Raw genomic sequence first — 26572 nt, forward strand, 5'->3', positions numbered from 1 at the left:
TAGCAAAGATGCCCATGGCTTCAACAGGGCAACGTTATTCTGGGAAGGAGAAATTGTCTTCAGTCATGTAGACTCCATTACTGGGAGAAAGGTGTGAACAGCAAGCATGTCTGGCAGATGGATTCATTATACCACTGTGTCCTTTATAATGGGAAATGAAAAGCCCATTCTGATAACTACACTTTATTATAATAGGTCAGAAGAAGTGAAAGGCATCATCTTATAAAATTAACTTCATAAAGACTAGACTTAAAAAAATATCTCTGCCAGTTTATCCACTGTATCCCTCTTCAAAGATTTTTCTTCTAGAAGAGACATGACTCCCAAGTCTTGTCCCGTTGGCTGTCTTCAGTTTTACCCTCTATCAGAGAGAATAGATCTGTTTTCTCCTAATCAGTACCAGGCACTTGTTTTGCCAGATGCAATAAACGCCATGTCTTTGTCAAGACAGAGAAAACAGTCAACAAAGGAGTTAAAATTAAAAGAGACACCCACCCCCCAAGGTCTTTGCAAGAAGCAGCATTACTTTCTTTACAGGAAAGTCAGAATACAGAGATAAACCCACCCGATAACCTGTTCTGTGCTCTGGCATACCTTTCAATTGCTTTTCCTGCTAGCTGCTGCTTTAGTCAAACTAAAGTCCAGTCTCTCAACTGATAATAATAATTCTGTGATTTAACAGCTTTATGCAATGTGTTTGATTGCAGTTCCTACAGGTGAAAGGCAAGGGATGGCCAGACAGACAATAAAATCTCTTCCACACTCAAGAGCACTGGCACTTGATCTTGCTCTGTATTTTGGGGGCTAGTGTCTACTTCAGCTAAATGGCAGGGGAAAGCTGAAAGTGATGGTCATTGCAATCTTAGGAGAATTTATAAACACAGACCCAACAATAAGTTCTCAGATATATTTTACAAAGAAAAGAAGAAACAATGCCAGCCCCAAAACATGCTATTTGAGATGCAACTCTAATAACTACATCCTTTGGTGGTACAAGCATCAGTTATGTCAGACAAGGCAGACTCTCAACTATCTATCTATCCCTCAGGCTGCATCTGATCAGGCAAAAATCTTTTAAGAAGTCTTTTTCTAAATCTAATCATTCCCCCTTTGGGGAAAATAAAACACATCTCCTTGAAACATTATATGCCAACTGCAAAACAGCTGTATTTTTAATATTCATGAAAGTTGGTGCAGATAGGGAGAAGGAGGATGCAAGAAGATGCTATGAAACAAATAGTTAATTGGAACTTCCAATGAAGGCTGCATGGATCTAATGCGATAGATTTTAAAAGGAGCCTAATTTTCAGAAATTGCCAGAGCTCCAATCTGTGAAAATGTGGCCTTTCACAGATCTCCAATTCAGCTTCCCACATCTAGAGTTCCTTTTGAAAAAAAGTCTTGCCATAAAAGCCCCCCAATTTGGTAGCAAAAATTAGCAGCCTTCATGGGATATCAATCGCTTTGTCTCTCCTCCCCTAACTATGGCTCTTTGGAAAGAACTAAGGACCATTTATCTTTTGTTATTTTTCCAGGTAGTAAAGATAAGAGTAGAATCTAATAAAGAACAAAAATGGGGAAAAAAAAATACACCCACAAAAGCTAAATCTTCACACCTAGCCCAAAAGCAGCCCCTATAATTGAAAAGCATTTCTCCCTCTGAAGAAAATAACACCTATAGGGTCAAAAAAAAAAATTAAAAAAAATCCCTTGACTGTGTGAGAGGCCAACTCCTCCAGCAGAAGATGATGGCAGGACACATTCTGAACTAGCACCATACACCCCAGCAAAGCTGTTAGGTCTAGTGTGGAAGGTGGGCTGCACATAAGGCTCACGGAGCCCTGCAATAAGACATTTATTTTGCAGGCAGAGGATTGTTAACAAGAGCATTCATGACTCTCATGCAAAGAAAATTAAGCATCACCTTTCTCCAGCCCAAGAATGACAACTCCATATCCCCTAACTCCAAAATTAAAAAAAAACACATTTGCTTTGAATTGCCTGCAAACTATGAGCTTGGGGGGAAAAAAAAGCCAGTTTGAATTTTACACCCACTTACAGACCTTTCCCAAGGAACTGCATGGCCTCCTTCCTCCCAGGAATCCACCTCGCTGTTGGGGACAGGCAGGAGGAAACTCCTGGGGAACACAGCTCCCCAAACCTGCTGGTGCTCATGATGCAGAAGATGCATGTGGTCATGCAATGGGAAGCACGCATGTCACCAGCCACTTCCAAACCACAGCAAGGTCCAGCCCAGAGCCTTTCCCTGCAGTTTGCACAGGTTGCCACGGTCTACATTCAGCTGCTGTAAGAACATGAACGATGGTGCAGGGCAAGTCTAAGCATTTAAGCAACAGATCCATAAACAATGATATTAAAAAGCATAAAGACAACCAGGGCAGGATTTCCTGAACTGCCGGTGCTGAGCAGCACAGGTACCATGGCTTTCAAAATTCACTATTCAAAACACCCAACTCCCCTGTTAGGCTGTTCCAGTGTCATTAACACCTAGTGCAGGTCCATTTAGAGAGGAAGACATAGCTTCTTCCCAAAGCTCAAAACATGGAAATATTTGTTTGGGGAAATATGTATTTGCATAACATATGTATTGGGCTGGGGTAATATACACACACACATATACATATATATTCATAAAAATTATATGTGTGTGTGTACGTATGTATATTTATTAATTTTTCTCCTGCCCAGGCAATCGAGAAAAGAAAAAAGTAAGCACAGAAGGAAGCAGGTTGGGAGACAACATCAGCTGCAGGGCTGGAAAGTGGCTTTTGAGCATGTGAAACAATAGAGGAGCTGCTTGCCCTGCAAAGCCTCCCACCTCAGCGGGCCCAGGCCTGCTGCCCTGCACGGCAGTGCCCGCTGGTGTGGCCCGGTGGTCCCCAGGCTGATGGTCCCTTGCTAGCCCCAGGCTGGCGGTCCTGGCGCAGTGGTCCCTAGCCGGCCTTTCCTGGGCAGGCTAAGAGTGCCCCCTGCAGCCCTGCCATCCCTGCTGCCTCCACTGCCAAGCAATTGTTTGCAACTTCAAATAAATAAATAACGAAATACAAATAAGACAGGTTACTAAATGCAGAAAGAGCTAAAAGCTCCAGAGCAAAGGCATCTGATTTAAAACCACCAAAAAAGCAATCTAGGAGGATGAAGTGTTTCGTAGTGCTCCGTCATGCCTTGTTTTAGCCACTCTGAAGGGAAGGAGGGATGGCAGGGGTGGAGGGAGGATTGTGCACTCCCCTCCCCCCCCGCAAGCTGTTGGCTTTTGTTTTCAGGACAAAACCCACATCTCTGAATATCCTAGGTAAATGGAACGGATGTTCACGCATCACTCAGAGCACTGTCAACAGCGCACGCGGCTAGAAGCTGCATGTTCCTTGCAGTATTAATCAGACTGCTCCTCTACCCCTCCTTTCCACAGCACTACGGTGCCAGACAAGCCAGGAGGAAAAAAACCACCAAAAAAACACCGCAGTCTCTGCTGGGATTGTCCATCCATACATAAGCCTCCCAAGCTCCTTGAACTTAACCTGGGACCCTAGAAGGCAAGTAGATCTCCCTGGTTTTGTTTCCTCCAGCTTTACAAAGGTCATGTCTGTTGCCACACAGTGTTAGGTTTTAAATTAGCGGTGCCCCATGTGCTATGAAAACTCAGCACAGTGACTTAGAAGTCTGGGGTTTTTTTGCCCTGTTTCAGTACAGCCTCTCAGGGCAGCATTGAAATAAAAGCAACCAAGCTGCACAGCACAAGCAAGAAAAACCTCTTGCTCTTCTACAGGGGTCTTTTCTCTGTACCTACCATCACCCTTCCAGCAACGCGAGTCCAAGAGCTGTTACGGTCTGCGTTCATTAAATCCTCAGAGTCCACCCCAAAACAGTGTTGCAACACACAGCTTTCACTCCCACCTTATACCTTGCAAGGAAACAGCCTACCAGCCATGCAGCAGCCACTGTCCTCATCTGTGGTCAAGCCAGGAGAACATAACATGATAATTAAGTAGGTGGAATTCACTACGCATAGGGAAATGCGGAGTTCCCCCCACAACAAACAAATCACTGCCCCACGGTTTCTTGCAAGGCAGCTTTCATTGCATGGTCTGCAGGGGTTTCAAAGGGTTAAGCAATTCCTCTATTCAATCCCTTTGGAAAAAAAGGCCACAGCCCTGGCTGGACAAAGTGCCTGCCTTCTGCTTAGACAGACCCACACAGAAAAGCCACCTCCTAACACAGTATCCACCGTGCCCTGCAGATGTGAGCTATCACCCTTATTTTGCAGATGGGAAAAACAAAGACAGGCAGAGCTGGAGATGGATTCCCCTAAATTTCTTCTGCAAGCCAGCAGTGGAGCAGGGACCATGGCCTGGGTCAATGAGTAAAAGATTCTCATCCTGTGAGCAGAAAAAGTGCTGCATGCTGTATTTTACAAAGTTTCACCTCTTTTCCGGGATGCATTACAGGGCTTAACAAGTCACTGCACAAAAGGCTAAGGATACAAAGAAAACAGATCAGCCAGCGCACAGAAGAATGCAAGCTGGGATCCTAAAATCCCTATTCAACGCTCAGCACTATCCCAGGCAGGTCTCACAGCTGACAAGGAATTTCTTGCCGGAGAGGGTATTACAGGCAGCACAGTCCCACATCCTTACAGACCCCGGGCTGTCAACCACAGGGCAACAACCCACTATGTGAGACACAGGCAGTGAAACACTTGTGGAAGGGAAAGCAAGATGTAAGTGCTCCCACCGTGATGGGAAGGAGCTACACCATCACGTGGGCAAGGCAGATGGAGGAGGGAGACAGCCCCAGCTAAAACCTTTCACACCAGCTGTCTGCAGCGGCTCTCGGTGCTCCTCCCCAGCCAGGTGCACTGCACATCAGGAATAGCTGCTGCACGCCTTTCAGGCAAGAGGAAAAAAAATATCCAACGCTATGTCATTTACTCGACAGGCGGGGAGATCTCTGAGCTCTGCGGATGGCTGCTGCACGGTGATGGGCCACCATGGCCTGACAGCTCACAGTGGCTCCAGCCAAAATGCCAGCTTTAAGTGATCTCTGTCTCACCAGCAAAATTTCTATACTGGTATAAACTGCCAAGCCATTTGTATTTACATTCAGTAAAAGACTTGTTCACTTCCACAAAGAAAACCAAACTGATAATATTTACAATCTGATAGCAAGATCTTGTATGAAAACCGTACCAGCTCCAGCCCAGAGCACTCCGCAGACCTGACAAAGTGCTTTCCTACCTGAAGAGTTCCCTGATTTCCTTGACAGTGGCCTGGAACGGGATGTTTCGGACCAAGATCTTGGAAGTAACCTGCTTCTTGACGGTTTGTTTCTTTCGGGACGATTTCACAGCCGGCCTATTTAGTCAACAAAAAGGGAAGGTAAAGATCATGATGCAGCGAAACACTCCTCACATTCTCGCTCCTTCAAAGTTGGGAATGCAGAAAAATTAGCCAGCTAGCTCACGTCGACATCCTTGGTGGCAGCAATGGAAGTGTCATGCAGTACACTGAGAAGGAATGAATTTAAGTGATTTAAATCCTACATCAGAAAAATCAAAGTTTCCAGCTTGCTAACTGCAACCTCACGTTAGGCCGCATGCCTGGATTCACACTTTCCACTAACTTCTGCTTTCACATCAAATCTTGTCTATTCAATTGTCAGGAGACCATACTATTTGATACATTTTAAAAAACACGTTAACGTAAGCTAATTTTGATTCCTATTCTTACTAGCTTAGAAAATAGCAAATTTAATTTTTTAATAGATTATTGAAATTTTTTTTAAACTTCAGAATTGTACTGCATTTGGACAAGATAAGAATTTACCTAATACAAAACACAGCAGCTTATTTCATAAAGCAAAGCACGGCACATTGTAGGCTGGACACTTACTGAAGGGATTTTAAAAATCAAAACGGACGAAAATTGTTTATTAAAGAATTGAAATACAAAGTGCAAACAGGGAGCTGTGAAGACTGCTTCTGGTCCCCAGGGACCAGATTTTCAAAAAAATTTTGACATTTAAGAGATACCTCCTCCAGCAGCATTCCCAAAGTGTCTAAAGGACAGGTTTTAGGTGCCAACATTCAGAATTAATCCAGATGTTTGAAGGTGAATTTGGTACTTAGAAGACTCTGTACTGACTAAACGCTCAGAAGGAAATCCTAAAAAGCAGATCTCAAACTCCAAGCAAATTGATCCAGAAGTAACCAGCTCCTCTGCACCTGACTCGCCAAACAAAAGAAGTTAAATCCAATTATTTTTTTTCAAGCAAGAAAGAATCCTCTGTTTGTCTTTATTTATTTAATCAGAACCAGCAGCAGGACATTATTCTTAAGCTCCTGTTCTCCTTGATGAACTAGGGTAAAAGATTTTGTTACCCAGAGAATATTTGTCTTCAAAAACTCTTTAAACACACTGGAATGTGGGCTACCAGTTGATTTTGTAATGCTGATCAAACTATTGCCAAAGCAGAGGTTTTAGAGGAGCCTTCTCCTCAAGTGTTGAAGAAAACTCAATTGCCTGGTTCTCACTTTGGGCTCATTTTTGGGGTCCCGCTACTGCACACTGCTTAGGGATTTTATAGGGAAATATGTCATTTAGTGAGTGAACACCTTTGCACCATTTCTTTTTTCAAGACTGACTGAAGTGACTCTGAGTAAAGCACAGCAAAGTCTGATGTGTTCACCAGTCCAAATACTAGTGATCATATCCCTCATGATGCAGAGATGCTAGGTAAGAAGTGAAGAACCTACCAAACATGTAAGCATGTTACAGAGGTGAGACATAAGCTTTACCTTACAGCTCTCTCTGAGATTTTCACTTGCAGCTTATGGCCATCTACAGTGCAGCCCTATAAGATAAAACAAGGAAAAACCAGGGGAGGGGGAAAATAATTAAATAAATAGTTTAAAAAAATATCGAAGTCACAATAGCTTCCAAGATACAAGCACAGCGTTTCACATCTTGCTTTTTCGCATACATTCCTTCCCTTCTCCCTGCCAAAGTTTTTCTCTGTTGAACACTGTTCATGCAAGGCAAGGCTTCTGCTGTGAGGTTGGAGACAGCTTGACTGACCGAAGCAGCAGTTGACATCCCTGATCCAGTTGTCCATCAGCCTCAGCTCTGCCGCGAAACTGGCAAAGATGAGCCATTTCACTGCTTTGGGCTATGGTTTCCTCTACCTCTAGACTGCAAACTCTTCAAGGCAAGGACTGTCCGATTATTTGTTCGGAAATGAGCCAGGGATGTCTTGTTGGCCATCAGCAGCCAATACAGCAAGACAGTCCTCTGTCTCTCGCTTCCTGTGCCTCAAAGAACTTCCTAGAGTTCAGCACTGAAAACAAACAGCCTCTTGCCTAACCATCCCTGGCAGCAACCTGGAGCCTCCTGCCCAACTCCCTCCGCGAATTACCCATTTCCCTGTTTCTCTCTTCCCAGGGATTCTGCCTTTCAACAGGATGGAGAACACACATCTACCCCCAAGAGTACCTAGGCTGTGGAATGTGAAATAACTACCTGTTGCAGGTGACACTCACAGATTGCGGTCACTGAACATGGACAGATTACACAGAGTAATTCCTTCACATCTGCCTAGATAGAAAGGGATCACTCCAGCTGTGTGGCCCACACCACCCTGCTAGTGTGGACCAAACACCTGGATGTTTTTCTAGAAGCAGAGAAAATTATTTATTCCTTGAGTGCAGCCAGACCCTGTGGCATGGAGAAGGTGGGAGGCTGGGAGACCCTACAGCAACGGCAGAGTCACAGACGGTAAAGCCAAACTCTGCAGCACTAAATTACTGAGCAATATTTGTTCTCGTTGCAAGTAGGGGCCTGGGTCTCCATCACCTCTGCAAAGGGCACCTTGAAGAATAAACTTGTTAAACTTCAATCACAGCGGATTTTCTGCCGCCTCTGTATCGGACCAGTGCTAGGAAACAGTCTTTTGCATGAGGTCTGGTCCCTTTACACACCCTCTTCCCTCACAGATCTGGCCCATTTTAGAGGTTTCTCTGTCTGCACAGTGTAACTCATAGCACTGGCATCCTCAGCTACATTTTGGACTTCACAGTTCATCCAAGCCTTTGCCCACCATCTCAGGAAAGAAATCCAACCAACAACGTTTAAGCTTACCTGGAGCTGGCGCAGGGCTTTCTGCGCACTCTCCGGCTTCTTGTACTCCACAAATCCAAATCCCATGGAAAGCAAAGTGCCTGTCAGAAGAGAAAGGGGACTCAGTAGACTAGCAGGCAACAGTGACAATATTAAGCAAAAGATTTAAGAACAAATCAAGAGCAAGCAAGCGCTGATTGACAAAACTGGGAGGGGACAAACTAATACCCCAGGCAAAGTGCCAGCCTGCCCAAGCCCTGACCCTGATGCTCCTTCCAAGCACCCCTTTCTGGTTTGTTTTGACAAGACCCTGCTCTAGAACAGCTTGGTTTGGTGCCGATGTCGAAGAAGCAAACCAGATTTTTTGCTTTGCCTAATTTCAGTGCAATCTCCTTAAATAAACCACTAAGTCCTATAAAACAACTGCTGGTCACAGTCAAGGTAACTTATCCCATTATGGACACACAAACATTTGTTTATACACAGGACTTTTCCCTCATGACTGAAACAAGATCTTCATTTGGAAAATGTGCCAACAACCCAGAAATGGGTGTGACTTTTGTTGCAGGACAGCAGTATGCAGGTTGCAGTTTGGTCCCCAGAGGAGACACTTCTGATCTGCGACTGCTTCAGAAATACATTTTGGCCAACACTTGGCAAGCAGCTGGTTACTGACCACTGCGGGGAGCCAAGCATGAGATCTGTTTCTGTCTGGACTGCCACATGCTTTATTTCCCATCATCACAAAGTTTTGCTTAAGAGACAAAATGCCTTTGAGGACTGTAAGGCACAGAAAGAGCAAGTACTTCTATAAACCTGGGCAGGCAGCTGCCAGTTCCACACCAAAGGAGGAGACACCTATTCCACGTTCCTGTACACCAAAGGTTTGCACGCCTACAGTCACACCACGCTTCTGAGGAACAGCTGACCAGTACAAGAGCCATAAATAAGGCTGAGCGAAGAAAGGGAAAACCAGAGCAAAACCACGTCTGGTTTCCAACTTCAAAACTTCAGTGGTAGCAGACTGTGGAGATGACCCCACAGTGACCAAAGGGGATCACTTTGGTAGGCGGTATGAGATCAGCCTAGACTCAAGTGTTGCTGTCTGGTCAGAAACATACCTACAGCCAGACATGCAAACAGTACTGAAGAGTTTGCTTTATTTTTTCCCTCTTTCACTGGATCCGAGTTTTCAAGTATCCCATGCAAGAGGAGCTCTGTTAAGGCAAAATCCCACAAAGCTGTTCAACTCCCTAACCTAAAATCTGGAAAGAAGGCACAGTCCATCCAGCCAGGGCTTGCCTTAAGCAGTCTTCCCTGTCCAACCACTCAGAAAGCAAGTGCAGTCAATGCAACAGGCATAACCACTCACCACCACAGCCTGCTGAGTTTGAAGCTGGCAGGCAGAAGGCGAACGAAGCCCACTCAGCCAGGCATCCTTGAAGATCCTGGCCATTATTGTGGATAAAGCATGCCATACACAGCTTTAATCATCGTGGGACACTGGTCCCTTTCAACTTGCATCCTGCTCTCTTCTGTGATCCTGAAGGAGTTGGCTTCTCTATCTCTATCTCAAAAGAAGGCCACGTCTCCACAAATCCCACAATAGAGCTTAACCTTCTAGACTGAACCCCAGGATATTTTTGGTTGCTGCTTTCAGCCATTTCAACAGGCACACTTCTAGAAATATTAAGGATTTCGCCAACGAGAACACAAATGCTCAGCCAGATGAATGCTAAAGCAATGCCACACCTGAGCCCTCAGCAACCAGCCGAGGGAAGGAATTGAACAGCAACATCTAGAGTACCTGCTTTGTCTTTCTTCTTGGATATCGTGCAGCTCTTCACAGCTCCCACTTTGGAGAATGTCTGCAAGGAATTTGGACACGTGATTCAGTTCCTTTTGTCAGAGGCTTGCAACTCGAGTGACAATGTAGCCCTCTTCCAGAGCCAGGAGCACATGCTCACAGGTCCACGTTCCCACAGCACACGCCTGACAAGCAGTCAGTGCAGCTGTGTCTTCTATTATAGAATTATTTCTGTACAAATATACCCTCCCAACACTCACACATGATCCTCCACCACTCCCCAGAAACTGTGCGTAGATCTGGGATGGCTTGGGAGGAACGCTATGGGTTACAAGATGCCCTCAGCTGGGTAGGGACCTTAGGGGTGGGTGGCTCCTGTGATGCCCCCAGAACATAGCTCTTTCCAAGGACACGCAGGACGGACTGGAGGGTAGCAGGGGCTGCAAACCACCTATTCGACTCCCTTGTAAAACTGCAGCCAGAAGGCAGAAAAAGAAGAGGGGACGAGTCCTAGTCCTCCTCTGAACACGTACATTTGTTCCCAGACGCAAGCGGACCAGGGTCTTTACACAGTACCATAGTCCCAAGGTAGAGAAGCACAGGTCGAGGAAGCACTGACATTGCACCAGCATTCTTGGGCCATGAAACATGGCATTTTCCATGGCTACAAAAAACGGCAGAGATGACAATTCCCAGTTGCTTTTCCCTATTTGCTATTAATATCCCACGTGGCTTTAGAAATGCTATGATCTCTCCCAAGTGCTTTACTGAGGTAAAGCAGCACAGACAGCTCAATGCTGGTAAAAGCTTAGATGAAAAGCACATCTTAGTGAAACCATCATTTATTTATTTATTGCTTTAACACACAAAGCAGAATCACAGCTGCAGAAATGCTTGTCCCAAGGAAAAGCATCACAGAAAGCATGAGAAATGAGGAGTCTTAAAAGATTTCCTACTGCCTCCACCTGTCCCAAGGTGGAATTAAACCCCATCAAAACTGTTTCAGATACATTTTGTCTTAACTGACGCCTGAAACCCCAAAGCAGAGGTTCCCAGTCCCAGTACAATCCAGTGCTCCCTAATCTCCCATTAGGTCATACTGGCTGCAATACAACTCCTTTGAACATTTTATCCTCAGCACAACAGGTAGAGAACAGCTTGCCCCTTGCCTTCTGCAGCAGAGTATAGCCCTTTCTTCTAGCCCACGCTGGGAGTGGGGGCTTTACTCCATCAGGCATCTCAGTCCAGCCCACAACCCCACATTCAACCCCCTCCCACTCCATCAGGGTGGACTGTGCTAAGGAAAACCCAGTCCCTTCTCCTCGCTTATAGCTCACCTCCTTCAGCGTGTCTTCCGTGGTGGCAAAGTTCAGGTTTTTGATGAACAAGGTACAACCAGGGATGCTTTCTTCTTCCTCCTCTTCTTCCTCCTCTTCTTCCTGTGCTGCTGCTTCCTCCGAGCCTTTTATAGCTTCACCTGAAACAAAGAGAACGAACCCAACCTTGTAAGATATAACAAAGCCAAGTTTTGGGGGAGCTTACCCACTACCCCAGCAGGAGTAGGCCACCTCTATTGGCTCCTTCTGGGCAGACATGGACTGAAGCAAGCTCAACACACAGTATATGAACATGTCCCCATGAAAACCTAAAATATTGCCTATTCTTTTAGTGTAGTGCTTCCCCAGCACTCATTGTCCCACCAAATCCAGTCAGACACCCGCTGAACTAGGCAGGAGGCCCCAAACAAGTCTGAACATCCTTCTGTGCTGCTCTAAAACCTCATCTCTGTTTAATACGTATCTGCAGGACATGAAACGAGAACTACCCCATCAGCATGTGAAGAAATATGGTCTGTTAAGCCCAAACACATATCGAAGGGCAATGAAGAACTGCACCCAGCACAGAGGCTGTGGTCTTAAAGGGCTTCACTATAGCATTAACACTTCCAGAGTTCGCACTCTGTGACCCACAAACCACACTCAGGTCAACAGCAGCACACAGTATTTTGTACAAATCTTGTTGTGGGATTCTGCAAAGACAAATCTGTAAAAAGAAAACCAAATAATCAAGCTGCAATTCAGCAGTCAGCATAACAGCTTCTTCTGGGGCACCAACCTTAGTACTGTACAGCTGCTCAGGGCACATCATCTGGCATTTGCAGTTGGCCTTACCAAGGAGAAAGGCTTTGCCACTTAGTACTGTACAGCTGCTCAGGGGGCACATCATCTGGCATTTGCAGTTGGCCTTACCAAGGAGAAAAGCTTTGCCAACTGCATTTTGACTCTCTCCATCCATATACCCATTCATCCATTTCCCTCTTCCCAACTCTTAACGTGGTTTAATAATTTCCACTCTACTTAACACAATGAAGAGGCCTCAAAGCTACTGAGCTTTCGCACAAGCGGGAGGGTGGGGAGATACCTGTTGGATCCTGCACTGAAGTGGAGGCTGCAGTGGGACTAGGCCCTTATTAGACATCAGAGAATACACACAAGTGTGCTCTCTCGCTTTCTCTCATGCATTGACTCGTCAGCTCCTTTCCTCGCTAGACCGCTTGTCTTTTAGAGCGGCTTCATCCCCTATAGCACAGCTGACTGTGCTCAGACGGGGTAAACTATGTACCTCCCTTTGACATCAGCAGCCACCGCAGTGATTTTTCTAGGCTTATTTTTCCCTCATTCTGTACGAGGAGAGCTTGCACTGGGCCAGGGGTGTGCAGAAGTACCCCCAGCTCCATCCCAAGAGCTGTCCTTGCACAGCACGTAACAGCACACATGCTCAGGTCAGGCCCAGCTTACAGAGAACAGCTACTGCTCACCCAACAGCTGCTGCCAAGACCAGACTAGACCAAAAATCTCTTTCCAGAGCCTGTGTTTGTTAGCCCAGTCCAAACTGAGCCTGTGCACTGCAAGCAGCACTTCACTGCCCACGCTGCACCCAGGAGGCAAGGGAAGCAGGGGCAGGAACAAGCACAGTGCTTGTGTGACATGATTAACTAATGCACCACAGACAGGGTGACACTAAGGGCTGTGCAGACACCTTCATTGGGTTGGTTTCATCCCCAAAGGGTCAGGAATATCAGCATTGCTGCTTTACGCATAAAGGAGCAACGGAACAACCAGAGATCTCTCTGTCCCAAAGTCGAAGTTCTTACCAGGTACCAGCCTTGCTTCGCCCTCCTTTTCTGGAGCCTCAAGGGTTTTTTTCTGAGGGGCTGGGCTGAAGAAGACACCCATGGGAGCCCATTCCAGATACAATGGCACAGAATGAAACTGTAAAGAGAACACAGGAGAGAAAGGAAGGTGGAGGGCAAGAAAAAGCTCTGTTCTCAGCTTTATTTTGCTTTCACTCCGTAATGGAAAACTACAGTGGAAAAGCTGAGCAACTTTTTTCAGATGGCTAAACTCTTTCACCGAAGGACAGTCCGCATCCAGCCTCACACTGGACCACAATCTACCATGGACTGCTCCTGTATTGCAAAAGGTAAAAGAAACCCTCTCCAGGCCACCGAGATTTTTCTAGAAACATCACAGCTCCCTCCTCCAGCCATCTCCTGCAGGCTGAGAGCCCTACTCAGCCACTGCTGCACTAGGATGCACCAGACATCTCCTTAAACCCAAGGGATCAAGGGCAGCAGCAGTGGCTCTGGGATAACTCACTTTCCTCGAAAGTCCTCTGCCCCTCATATTTGTAGCAAGCACTCCTTTCTGCAGCTTCACAACTAGCCAAGATCCACACTCTCCAGGCAGCAGCCCACCCCTTGCCACACTCACCTTGGAGTAGGCCAGCCTGGTGAACGCTTGCTTTGCCTCAGTTGGCTCCAGGAACTCCACAATGGCCGTGATGCCTCCTTCTGGCAGCAGCACCCGGCCCAGGCTCCCGTGTTTGCCAAAGACATCCTCCAGCTCCGCTACACTCGTGCTGGCTGGGAGGTTCTTTACCAGGATCACTGTTTTACTCCGTTCACCAGCCGCCTGCCATGTTCAGTGGGGAAAGAAAGGGGAGATGGGATTTAAACAAGCAAAACCTAGTATCTTACCAACTAAAGATGATCTAACACACCGTGCCCTCTCACTCCACTTCATCCTTTTCCAGGATCCAAGAGGGCCAACAGCCACTTGGAGAACACTTTGTGTAAGATTCACCCCCCAGTACAAGCTCCCTGTTCCACAAATGCTCATGTATGGAGGCTTCAGCTCCACATCCACCCTGGTACAGACACAGGATGACTCTTCTGCCCACAGCAAGCTGACTGTCATACTGGAAGACATCATACTATGTATTTCAACCATCCTGAGGGCAGCTGCATTTTCAAATAGACAGAATACTTCCTAACCCATGTGAGGGTTCGATCCTGCAAAACACTGAGGACTTAACTACTAATTTCAAAGAAAGCTGAGGACACTAAGATTAGATCATCATATAGAAGAGGTAGGTCCACGTAGCTGCCGCCAGCTGGGCATCTCACCTGACTGAAGGAATCCAGGCTGACTCCGTTTTCAATGAGGAACTGGCGAATTTCCTGGACCAGCTCAGTTTCTCCCAGAGCAACCCTCACTGCCACGCTGTCTTTACTCTCCTGCAAGAACATCAGTCACCTGTTATTCCTGCTGCTCTCAGAAGCAGATGCAAAGGGAATTTGGCAGAAACCTTGAAGGTGAAATGCTCCAGCTCCTCTGAGGCTGCTGGGAGTTTTGCCATTGGAGTCAGAGTGCTTCCCAAAGCAAAATGAAATTTCCAGGAAGGATCTGAACTTTAGGATGTAAATTTCCATCAGCTTCTAGTTATGTAGAAATGCAAAATTCAGCCACAGAAAAGCAGAGTGGGAAGGAAGGCTGGGAGTGTCACTGTCCTCCAGTGACAAAGGGATTGTTCGGCTCAGATCCCACAGGGAAGCTACAGCACCACAGAAGCTTTTGCTGCACAAAAAGATCAGGAAGGCCCTGGGCACAAGGAAGCAGATAGGAAAGTGATTTCCCATCCTAGCTGATCAATAACCCAACTCACATGATCCAACACTTGGCTTTTGGAAGCATTGTACTTCTGAGCAATGGCATCAGCCACGGCGTTTGTCCCCACAAACAACGTGTTCCAGTTGTGAGAGCTGGGAAGAGAAAGAAGAGCCAGGTTCAGAGTCACGCGGTCCCTTCTTCCACTGGTGTCTCTCTATTCAACAGTCCCGGGTAAAAAACAGCTTTGAATGACACCATTAGCAGCCAGAGTGCAGGGTTATAGCGAAAGAAGAGTGGAATGTCCTTAGAGAAGGGACAGGATGAGGGAGATGTGACTGGACAGTAAACAGAAAGGCAGCTTAGCTCTTCTTCCCTAGAGAACCTAGGTCACAGCTCTGCAGTTACAGCTGGAAGCTCAGATGTTGGCTCAGAGGAACACACGCTTTTTCAATTGGTTTCCTAAAAGCATAAAGCCCAAGCAAGCAAGGCTCTGCTCCTTTCCCTTCAAGTTTGAAAATATCAGCCACTACTTTCAAATTAATCTGTCACATAGAAAGAAAAAGTTCCTACAAGTTTTAGAAATACAGGTGGCCAAGTAGAAAGACCCAACTGATCTGAAACCACTACCCTGAAGAATTACAGCATCAGACCAACTTACTAGACACCAGAGAAATAAAAATCATACTCAAAGCTGTTCAAACCCATGTTTTTCTCAAGTTATGCTGTTCACTGAACTATTAGAGCTACTTAGACAGAGGAATCAAGTAGGTAAGAGATAAAGGCAGGAGAGCTAGACAGCAGATGCTTTCTTGACTCTGGTAATTTATACAGCCCTCACAAAGACCCCACATGCATTCCAGCCACCTGGAAATTTGGCAGGTTGTGTTTGTCTTGCTCCACTACAAGACACCTCTGTACCTGGTACTCTTGGCTTTATCCTTGGCCTCTTTCTGCTTTTTGTAGGAGGAAGACTCTTCTGCATCTACATCTTCAATTTTTTCCTTTTTGATTGTGGATGGTAAAAGATGCATCATTCTACCCTAGAAGAAAAGAAGAAGAGGTCCAGCAGCTCCAAAATAACCTACAGAAGTTCATGAACTAAGCAGAGTGGAGGAGATTTTCTGGCACCTTTACTTATCAAGCAGGACTTCCTAAGTGGAAGGAGGGAACCTTCCTTCCCAAAAGAGACGTTACTGCAAGTCAGAGTAGCTACACAATGTGAGATACTGAGACTCCACTTCTAGTTCAGATTTTGGTACCTGCAAGGCTGTTCAAATCAGGCTACTCTACCAAAAGTACCAGTGTTCCCATACAGCAAGGTAAAAGAAACTAAACCTTTCCAGCCAAGGACAGAAGCAAACACTTGGTCACATTATTAACAAACAGGCTCACCAGCTGCAATCCAATACCACAGGAAAACCATCAGTCACTGTACCTGGAACACTTGCCCATCCATTTCTGTGTAGGCCTTCACTGCATGCTCAGGAATCATATAGGTGATGAAAGCAAACCCTTTGGGTTTCTTGGTCAGTCTGTCTATAGGGAAATGGATCTCCGAGAGGGGTCCTGCAAAAGGCAAGGCTTTACCATGACAGATGTCCTGCACAGCCATCATACACTCTGAACTGGCACCTCCTGGCCAAAACCGGGGAGGAGGGGAGCCAGGGAGGGCAGAGCAGCCCTGGATATTGCAGAGGGTGTGTGGTGAGCCACCAGCCTGAGTGAGGAGCAGCTGACTGCAGACTGACAAGGCAGGTCCAGCAAAAGCACCCCAAGTCCAGCTGTGCACCACGTGACTTTGACACACGACACAAACCAGGCAAGTTCTGAGCAGCTGCATTTACTTTCAGTCAGAAATAAAGATTTCCACAACCTAACACTGTGTTCCCCTGCAGGATACTCTAACGCCAAGACAACTTTAAATTTGTTTAACATTGAGCTAGAAAAGGGAAGCTTCAAACTCCCACTTGACATGCCAAACACGAGCATGAATTTGGGGTGTACCTCAGAGATTCACCTCTTACCTATTGTATCCAGCAATCTCCTGCATGCATTTCATGCAGCAGGTGCTTTTGGTTATCTTTTCCTCCTCCCCATCCCACTAGGACTCAGAGCCTTCACTGACTGGCAAGAGTTTTTACCATTGCATCCAAGATGTGACAAGAGGGGCGAGGGCAGATGCACGCAGCAGTATGTGCTTCGAGCAAAGAAGCACGGAACCAGCATCAGTTACAAAGCTGAGCAGCCACAGCAGGCAACAAAGGCAATGGGAGTCAGTCCACATTCAAGATGTGTTGGACACACAGCTTTGTCCATTCACACCCAGCAAAAAAACCTCCACGTGCATGAAGGAACGACGTAGCCCTACAAATCCCAAGCAGATAAGCAAATACTTACCGTACTTGGAGAAGATCTTCTCCAAGTCCTCCTCAGTGCTAGTAAAAGGAAGATTCCTGACAAAGAGTCTCCCTGATTCAGACAAGTCCTCCTCTTCTTCATCATCCCTCTTCCTTCTTTGCCATGTGTGCTTATCAGGTTTTGCCGTAACAGTTTCTTTTGTGGTATTCCTGCATCGGAATACCTCAACGCATCGCCCACCTAATCCACATACACAGAGGCACATTAGATGCTTCCCAAGGCCATGGGCAATCAATATCAATGCACAAAGAGCCTGGGCTTACAGCAGCAACAGAGCTTCAGCCTTTCTGCCTGCGCCAACCTAGTCCACAGGCTTCCAAGTAGATATTCCCATTCTACACAGGATTATTGCAAATATAATGTTAGTAGGTACACTAAGGGTTAGGCCAAGAACAGGTTTCAAACACAGGCTTACAGGATCGTTTGTACAAATCCCCTGTACTATCCCAACCAGATTTGAACAGTATCATTTTTATACCAAGAGTAAGATACACTTCAAGCACATGACAAAAACTGAGAGCCAAAGAGCAACACGCACAGCTCAGTCACTCGCCAATTCTATGCTGTTCCTGACACGGCACCTGGTTTATCCCACATCAGCTGAGCACAGGAAATCACCCCCACCATCTGCCTGAGAAAAACTGAAACAGGAGATACTTCTGCAGTGAACACTTCAGCAGCTGAGCACCCTGCCATCAACATCAGCCAGAACAAGAAGGAACAAATAGCCCTTACCTATGTATTCTTTCTTTCGCTTCAAGGCTCTCTGCACTTCTGCTTCACTCTTCAAGTCAACAAAGATATAACCTTGGAGGAAGGAAAGGTTCAACTGAGCATCATGTGGGGACTAATTGGCTAATTAAGGGTAAATTGGGCTTTCTTTAATATAGATTCCTATAGATAAAGCATTCAGCTCCCATTGAAGTTTCAATCCAGCCTGAAAATGGCCATGTCAGACTGGAAGGCTGCCTTTTAAAAGCTTATTCTCTACATGTGAACCAAAGAAGCCTGACTTAACAGCTGAAGTAGGCTTTCACAGGTGTCTCCAAGAGCAAATAAAAGCGCATCCGCTGTTAGGCTACGAAAGGAAAACAGCACATAGCGAAGTTTCCTGCCAGCTCTGATGACCAGCAACGCACTCCTTCTGATGGGCACCTCCAGTAGCCACAGCCTGTCAGGAGAGCCACCTTGGCTAAGGACGGCTCTGCAGCCAATACACACTGGTCAGCAAAGTCCCTAGTGCTGCTGCAGCTATCCCAGAGGAAAAGACTTTTCCTTAGTGTGGTTTGGGATATTTAGGAAAGTTCCAGAGACACATCAAAGAAAAGGCTCCTGCTGCTACTCCTAAGGGAGCACAGCCAACATAACTCTGCCCGCGGCATCGTATGGACAGCAACTAGGGCAGGTGAGCTGCAAAGTCATAGAAAGGTCTGTAAGAACCAGGACATGAGCCACCAATTTGGAATTGCAGATGAAAAGAGCAGAGGTGTGACTGAGAGGTCCTCTAACTCCCACTTCCACATCCAGACATTACCTGTATTTTTCCCCCGGGCATTTTTTCCTATCCGGATTGCCACTGGCTTCAAAGGCAAGAAGAATTCACGAACTTTTTGCTGCAGGAAGAATTAGAATTAAGTAAGTTCTCAGATACAGGAAGAAGCAGGTTTCAGACTTAGGTTGTTTCTGTACTTGATAAAAAAAATACACCATGTGCAACACACAACGTATCTGCACAAAGCCAGTTCAAAAGTTCCTCCAAGCACCCGCACAACCCTCAAAACAGCTCCATAAGTGAAGATAGAAGCCTTTGCAAAGATCACACCATGTTACACCTGAGAACACCCTTGAGCCTCCCTTCCCAGCTTGGTAACAAAGCTTGCCTCAGTGATGTTCAAGGGGGCACCACGAAGTTTCACTGTGTATGGTGTACTGGCTTCTGCTGTGCTGCCTTGATTCTGCACAGAGATGGGAGAGGAAAAAAAAAAAAAAAGCAAGCTGAGTGAAAAATAACAAAAAAAACCCATAGCAGAACAAGCCAGTCTTCTCCAACAAACAGGAGGCTGAAGAGCGGAAGAGAATATCAAGAGATTCTTGCAGCTGCCTCAGGCTAGGCAGGAGGTGCCAGGTTTGGCTAGGATACTCAAACCCAGTCACTAAAAACTGAGTTCTGCAGAACAGCGTTTCCTGCACACAGAAAAGACTGACACAGGAAAAACAGAAAAGCCTCCGAGAAGTGCATTAGCAGCACCTGTTTGGAAGTCCCATCTCTGGGAATTCAAGAAATACTAACAGGAGATCCAGCAAACTAGTTTAATGGCTCCAGCCCAGTGAGCCAAGAAAGCTGGTACCTACAGAGTCCCACAGCTTTCAAGCTTTCAGCTCCTGCTTTAGATAAGACAAAAGTCGAATTCAGCTATACCTCTAGAGTGGGCCCTTTTTTCTTCTTCTCCACTGTTCTCTCTTGCTGTGTTTGTTGGGCTTTTGACTTCCCCCTTTTATCTGTGCAGGTGCTGATGGTTTCTGCAGTGCCCAGATCTTCCTCATTCTCACTTTCCTCTTCTGTCTCCTCCCTATCTGTTTCTTCCTCTGTACTGGATGGTGAGGACGAATTCTTGACTACTTTAGATTTCAAGTAATCCATATCCGAGAGGTCTTTGCTGGTAGCTGCCTTCTTACCTCCTTTCTTTGCTGTTGGAGAGACCAGAGAAGTTTTGCACACAGATGCTGCTGCACTCTCCCCAACCAGGTAAAAGCTGAGAACTGACACAACCATGAGAACCACCTCCTTCTCCTTTACCCTTTCCATGGAAAGGAAAAGTTTGAGAATAGCAGAGCAGTTTTATCTCAGCACTTCCAGACTGACAGTCTGGATCACTGTTTTTCAAAGCAACAGTTCACATATAGAACAATTCAGAAAGGAGCTTGAGGAATTCCATGGCAAAGTATTTTGACGCCATTGTAATGAAATACTTTAAGTAGACCCCAGAGAAGATTTTTGATTGTTTTGTTTAGTTTTGCAGGGGAAAGAACAGAAGAAGCAGTTTCTCCTCAACACCCTTCCACCAAAGATCAACTGATCACACCTACATTTTAACCCAAGGAAAGATGAGAAGCAGCAGAGAAAATGCCATTCACAGCCATAGGACAGCATAAGGAAATACCACATAGAGAGGAGAAAGGCTTCAAAACCACATTAGTTACTGGTGCAGGGAGACTGGATTCTAACACAACATACACCAAACTGCAGCCCAGATTTCTCAGTCTTCTAAGTTAACCCACTGCTCCACTAGGATACTGTTTTCCTTTCAGGATCCAAGACACTGAACTCTGCCCCTTCTCATCAAATCTGACAGGGTGCAAGGACACACCGTTTACAGAAATGTGCATCAAAGGCAGACCAGACAAGTTCACAGACAACAGCTATAGGTTACTAAAAATGGTTTATCTTTAGAAACCACATCCAGCTCTGGAAACCCTGGAGATGAAAGAAGCTGCAGGCTAGGACAGCATTTAAGGGAAAAATGCAGATGTTTGCCCTGTTACTCTTGCCTAGACATTGACTTAAGGATGCAGGGGAAAGCACAAATGCCATCCCCTTAATATCAGAAACTGCATTTCCCACATTTCCACAGATTTGAGAAAACAACCATAAATCCACAGCACACAGAATGAATCCCATGCTTGAGAAACCACCTTCCTGATTACACTGTCTCCATTTGTAGGCAAGACTCAGAGCTGGGTCCTATCAGCACACCTGCCCTCATTCACCATCACAAAGACAAGCAAAGGGTGATAGTTCATTTCAGTACCTTCAGTTTCCTCCTCATCTTCAGAGGGTTCATTCCCATCCTCACTCAGCTCCTCAGACTCATCTGAATCAAAGTTGAGATAATCAGCTGCTGGCTTTGCTTTTCCCTTCTTGGGCTCCTCTGCCAAAGTGTCATTAGCCCAAGTGGCCACTTGAGACCGTTTCTGGTGAACTACCAAAAACTCCTGGAATGTTTCATCTTGTTCCAACTGTTGGGAAAGAAATAAGCACACAAGCTGTGAAGAACTAGCAGCAAGTTTGAATTTAAAGATATCATCTAATTTCCAGCAACATAAAAAAAAATCCCCTAAGGGGAGTTCGCTTCACACTAATAAGGTGAGCACTTAATGTGACTAAAGTCTTCTCGAGATCTCTCAGTCTTACTGTTTCTGTTTTGTAACTGATGTTTAGAAAGTACTTTAAAGAAGGAAACAAAACATTAACAAGAAAAAAATTATACAAGTTAAACATGACAAACTCACATAGGGTTAAAAAGCAGAGTTGTTCAAACAGGATTGTCCTGGACACAGTGCATGGTCACACAGGAGTAGCTGACAACTAAAAAATTGGTCTTCAGTGTTGGGATTGTTCAAATAATGGTTTTTTATAGTAGAATCTGACTGTCACTGAGTTGGTTAAATCATATACCTTGCCTGAATGAAAGCATGGGAAACAGTACAGAAAATACCTATTCAGCTCTTGCTTTTAATACAAACTAGCAACAATGTAGGGATTTCAATACAACCTCAACTCACCTCCTTTAAGTTTTCCACAGAGTCTTTCTTCTTTTTATCCTAGGGAAGAAAAAAACATATTTTTTTTTTAGAAAGGCTCATTAGAAGCATAGCCAAGATAATTTCAGGTAACCTAACGGCACAGGGAACACAGATCCTAAGGCAGAAAATACCAGAACTAGGACTTCCAACAGCCACTGTCCCAGCTACTCTGTCCTTTTCTCCACACACCAGGCTACCCTTCTCGCCGCCAAGTCACTGACATACACCAGAGCCTCCAGGAACACGCAAGACTCACTTTTTTTGTGCCTGCAGGAGCTGCACTTGCCACGGGTTTCTTGGTCTGTTTTTCTGGGGTAGGGACCTTCTGAGAGTGTTTACTCCATGCTTTGGGTTTTGAAGGGTCACCAAAAGACTTGCATAACTCAACCTGAAAATAATCAGATCTTTAATTAAACATATGCTTCTGTTAACTGCTGGATAAGCCTCCATCAGGAACCTTTCTTATAACCTTGACAGGATGGAGGGGGCATGTGCAGGATAAGAACAGGCACCTTCATACAGACATTCATTTTAAAAGCACAGAGCCACATATTCACTCGACATGGGGAACAGTTTGTTGTGCTCATTTAAGCACAGTTGTCCTGTTTTATCATGAATTGTTCTCTGTCAGAACAAGATGGATGACTTGAAATGAAAAAAATGAGCTTAAGTTCAAAATGTTAGATTATGACAGCTCAAAATCTTAACACCGCTGTTCCAGCCAGCACTGAATTCACTGCTAGTGCACAAACACAGCCCATGGGAATCAAGTACCTGCTTGAGACACCAGCAATGAGGCCTGGTACCAGGCTTTGCTATTTTGCTGCAGGGGACTTAATCTTTAGACTTTCTTGGCCCCCAGCTATTGATCCCTAAGACCACCAAAATCTCCAATGACAAACTTTCTTAAGAATCAAAAGGAAGTATTTTTAAAGATCAACTCACTGTGATTCTGGAAGTGTCTATAAAACTTCTGTTGAAATGGTTCAGGGCTGTCTGAGCTTCATCTTCAGACTTGTAGCCAATGAAACCAAATTTCCGGAACTTGCCATCCTTGGTGAACTTCAAGCAACAATCTGTCAGCGTACCAAAGGCAGCAAACAATTTCCGAAAGCGATCTTCCTTCATCTGGGAAGCGCAGAAGGACAACAGGAAGGCAAATCAGAAATGTAACACGGTTAGAGCCACGCTTTGTGGACAAGTCCAAAACAAAACATTTTCTACCAACAGGCTTCCAAAGTGCTGTAGGAACCACACCGTCTCACAGCAACACGAACAAAAACCCAACACGTGAGCCACCGAACCCCTTCATCTCCCCAAGAACCCCCACACGTGCAGATCTCCGCCTGCAGTACCCCTGCAGCTCAAGGGGGCACCCAGCTCTCGGGGAGCCCAGGGCCTGCCACAGTGAAGCCCCCAGTTCAACCCCAGGCCCGGTGGGACCTCACGGGGGACGCAGGTGGCAGCAAAGCAGCACAGCGAGCACCTGCACCCACCTCCCTGACAGCGAGCGAAGGGCCGGGGCCCCGACAAGCCCCGCTCCCCGGCCTGAGGGGCTGCCAGCTCCCTTCCCTGCGGCTCTCCCCCAGCCCATGCCCCACACTGCCCGCTCCCCGCCAGGGCGGCCCCCTGAGCTCTCCTGGGGCACCCCCTGCCCAAAGGCCCCCACCATCCCACCCCACGGGAGCCTCCCCGCTCTCCCACAAGGACCCCCGCCCCAGCACACCTCCAGGACCCCTCAGAGTCCCTCTCCCCAGCACATCTTCGGACCCCGACCGGAGGACCCTCTCTCCCTAGAATCTCCCCGCTCCCCCGCGTCCCCACCACACGGCGGACCCCCTCCCCTCCTGGGCCTCTCCCCGCTCAGGAGCCCGCGTCCCCCCTCAGACCCAGCTCCAGAGCGGGCAGCCCCCCTCCACCCCGCAGACACCGCACCCATGCGACGGGCTCACCCCGTTGGGAAGGTTCTTCACGATAAGCCGCGACATGGCAGCGACAGCAGGCAGGCGCCACGCGGCACAAGGCGAGGCCCCGCCGCGCTCAGCGCCGCACACGCCGGCCCGCGGGCGCCGCCATCTTCCCGCCGAGTCACGTGGGCGAAGGACTGCGCTGCGCAGGCGCCAGAGGCGGGGCCTGGCAAAGGCCTTAGCAACCGGCCCCTAGCAACGGCGCGCGGGACACCGGGAGCATCAACGGAGCATCGAGGGGACAGGCACCGGCAGCGTATGGGGGGGCGGGGGGAAACGCGGAGGGGACTGGGGACCCGGCCGCATGCGGGGAGAGCCGGCAGCGCCGTCCCGGGGGTCACCGCGACCCCCCGCCAGCCCCTGTCAGCCCCGCCCCGGTGATGCTGCGTGCCCCCCCGCCTCCGCATCAGCGGGGACCCCCGCTGCCCACCCCCGGCTGTCTCCGAGGCGTGCGGCTGCAGCCCCGCGGGCCGGCCGCGCTGCTCCGTGGGGCCGGAGGAGGGAGCTCCGCGCCTGCCGCTGCACGGCAGCGCCCACCCGAGCAGGACCCCCGCGGGGGCTATGGAGGGGTTGGGGGTGATAGGGGGGGACGCCGCAGCGTGCCTCGCCGCCCTGCTGTCCCACCCAAAGCCCCCGCGGCAGGAGCAGGGAGGGAAGGGTGACAGGGCTGAGCAAAAGCGGCCTCTCCCCGAGGAACAGCTGAACACCACAACCAGTGGATGCTGGGTTGCAGAAGCTCCAGCAGACAAAAGAGGCCAAAGATGATGGAAGATAAATTCCTTGAGGGTTATTAAACACCGGAGGTTCTCTCCTACCTGGACATCTGTTGCTGGAGGGCAAGCGTACTGTGGAAAAGTGGGACTCCTACCCTTCAAGCATCCCCTCTTCCTCACAGCCCTTCAGTCTAGCTCTGCCCATTTCACATGAGGGGCAGTGACCTGGACCTGAAATCTGACTTTACACCTTTCTCCCCAGAGGAAGATGCTCAGGACAGCTCTCAGCTTCAGCACAGCTCTCACTAGTTTTTCACCCTCATTTGGCTCCACACCTGATTTCCCCCAGGGATGCAGGCTGCCCCCACGCAGAGCAAGCCACCCTGGCACTGAGGTCTTACACCCCACAAACAGCTTGGGCAGGGACACCATCTCCTAATGCCCTTCTGAGGCTGGCTCTGCCCATCCCAAAGGCTCAAAGAGCAGGGAACACGTGGCCACAAGCTCTTTGATGGAGGCAGCCCTAAACCCAGCCACACCGCTGCTACATCCCAGTGTCCTGGCGGGAATGGGATGCAGGCTTGTTAACTGGAGAGCCTAGCCGGAGCCCATGCTCTCCCCCCAGGTAAGCAGCAAGGGAAACACATTTTGCAGGGAAGGAGAGCTGAGGCAACGGCCAGACTCAGTGCATGGGAAACAGGAGAGAGCAGGATGCTGCTGGGTCTGTCACCTGGTGCCTTGCTCAAAGGGAAAATGTCCAGCACAAACCCCTCTCACCCCACAGCCCCGACTGAAGGTACCCAGAAGGAGATGCTCCTGCTTCTGCTCACCTGGCCCTTCAGAGGGGTCTCTGTGTGGTGTCACGGTACCAAGGACCAAGCTCCCTCCCCCTCTTGCCCTCTTCTCCTGCCTCGTCCTTGGCCAGGCTGTCAGGCCCATCACTTGGGATGAAGGCTAGCACTGACAGGGCTGCACTCACACCATCACTAACACATCCAGACCTTGCCCTTGTCACTCCTATCCTCTCCAAGACACTTACTCTCTCTCCCCCCATCTTCTCCTCACATGCTGCTTGTAGCCAGCAGCAGTGCCCAGCTCCTGCCCACACAGCACTGTCCATGCCTGCTTCTACCTTCTAACAAGGCACCACTGGGACAGAGACACACTTTGGCCTTGGCCAGCCATCCTGCTCTTGACGGGTCCTCATCTCCAGCCACAGCTTCACCTGGGGCTGCAGTTTCTCTCCTATTAGCCTCTCCTGCATTCAGGGTTGATTTTCCCCAGGTGAGAGCTTGGCCCCAGTGCTCAGCACTGTTGAAGATGCCTGGGACTAGAAAGAGCCAGTTCACTGAGGCTTGGGAGAAAGGTATTTAAGTGAGCCAGGCTCTGAACCACTACTCAAGTTGACTCTTATCCAAGACTCACCTAAAAAGCCTCAGTTTCCACGTGGAGATGTGGGTTTTGCAAAGTCCATGGAGATGCTCAGCTTTGCCAGCCTCACTTCTTTGAAAACAGCATATTTTAGCCCTCCCTAAATGCAGAGATTCAATACAGAAGCACAAGCTTTACTAATAGTGATTTTAGATTTGATTTCCTTTGTGGTTTCTGCTCCCCAGGGTGGGTCAGGGGTTTAAGTTTACGAGTGTGAGAATTAAAACATTCTTTTTTATGGAAAATTGGAGATTTTGGGGGCATCAGAGAGGTAAAAGAGTTTCTCCTTCAGCAGGTGGTTCTGCTGTGCTGTGGAAGGCCCTTCCCCAAAGTGGAGTTGTTTCTGATCAGATATCCCAGCCCTGGGCAGACAAGAGGGAAACTGAGGTCCTGCCTGGAGAAAGCTCAAAGGAGGTATTGGAAAGCAGATCCTAGAGCTTGAATATCTGTCCTGAAGATCATCCTTAACCCTCCTGCTGCTGGCACATGGCATGGGCAGGGGATAGACCAGCCATTGTACAGTCAGCTTGGATGGTTCACTGGGTGCAGGTCGAACACCCCGTGCTCC

The 26572-nt window shown here is 47.6% G+C and overlaps 1 protein-coding gene across 2 annotated transcripts in view; it reads right to left on the reverse strand.

The window, feature by feature from the left end:
- The window catches only part of RBM19 (RNA binding motif protein 19), a 70234-nt gene extending 46254 nt beyond the window's left edge, over positions 1-23980 (reverse strand). For both annotated transcript variants that reach the window (XM_040606171.1, XM_040606161.1), the window contains exons 1-21: positions 23846-23980; positions 22839-23021; positions 22150-22281; positions 21873-21911; positions 21119-21326; positions 19729-19997; positions 19190-19264; positions 18844-18922; positions 18045-18116; positions 17289-17489; positions 16327-16457; positions 15810-15931; positions 14947-15043; positions 14408-14518; positions 13713-13913; positions 13094-13211; positions 11277-11416; positions 9940-10000; positions 8154-8233; positions 6815-6870; positions 5256-5372 (exon numbers count right to left, since the gene is read on the reverse strand). In XM_040606171.1, coding sequence (XP_040462105.1) covers positions 5256-5372; positions 6815-6870; positions 8154-8233; positions 9940-10000; positions 11277-11416; positions 13094-13211; positions 13713-13913; positions 14408-14518; positions 14947-15043; positions 15810-15931; positions 16327-16457; positions 17289-17489; positions 18045-18116; positions 18844-18922; positions 19190-19264; positions 19729-19997; positions 21119-21326; positions 21873-21911; positions 22150-22281; positions 22839-23021; positions 23846-23881 — 2528 coding nt within the window. In that variant the 5' untranslated portion in view covers positions 23882-23980. The remainder of the gene's footprint in view (positions 1-5255; positions 5373-6814; positions 6871-8153; positions 8234-9939; positions 10001-11276; positions 11417-13093; positions 13212-13712; positions 13914-14407; positions 14519-14946; positions 15044-15809; positions 15932-16326; positions 16458-17288; positions 17490-18044; positions 18117-18843; positions 18923-19189; positions 19265-19728; positions 19998-21118; positions 21327-21872; positions 21912-22149; positions 22282-22838; positions 23022-23845) is intronic.
- Between the last annotated feature and the right edge of the window lie 2592 nt (positions 23981-26572).

The sequence above is a fragment of the Falco naumanni genome, chromosome 1, assembly GCF_017639655.2.
Source record: "Falco naumanni isolate bFalNau1 chromosome 1, bFalNau1.pat, whole genome shotgun sequence".
NCBI lineage: Eukaryota > Metazoa > Chordata > Aves > Falconiformes > Falconidae > Falco > Falco naumanni.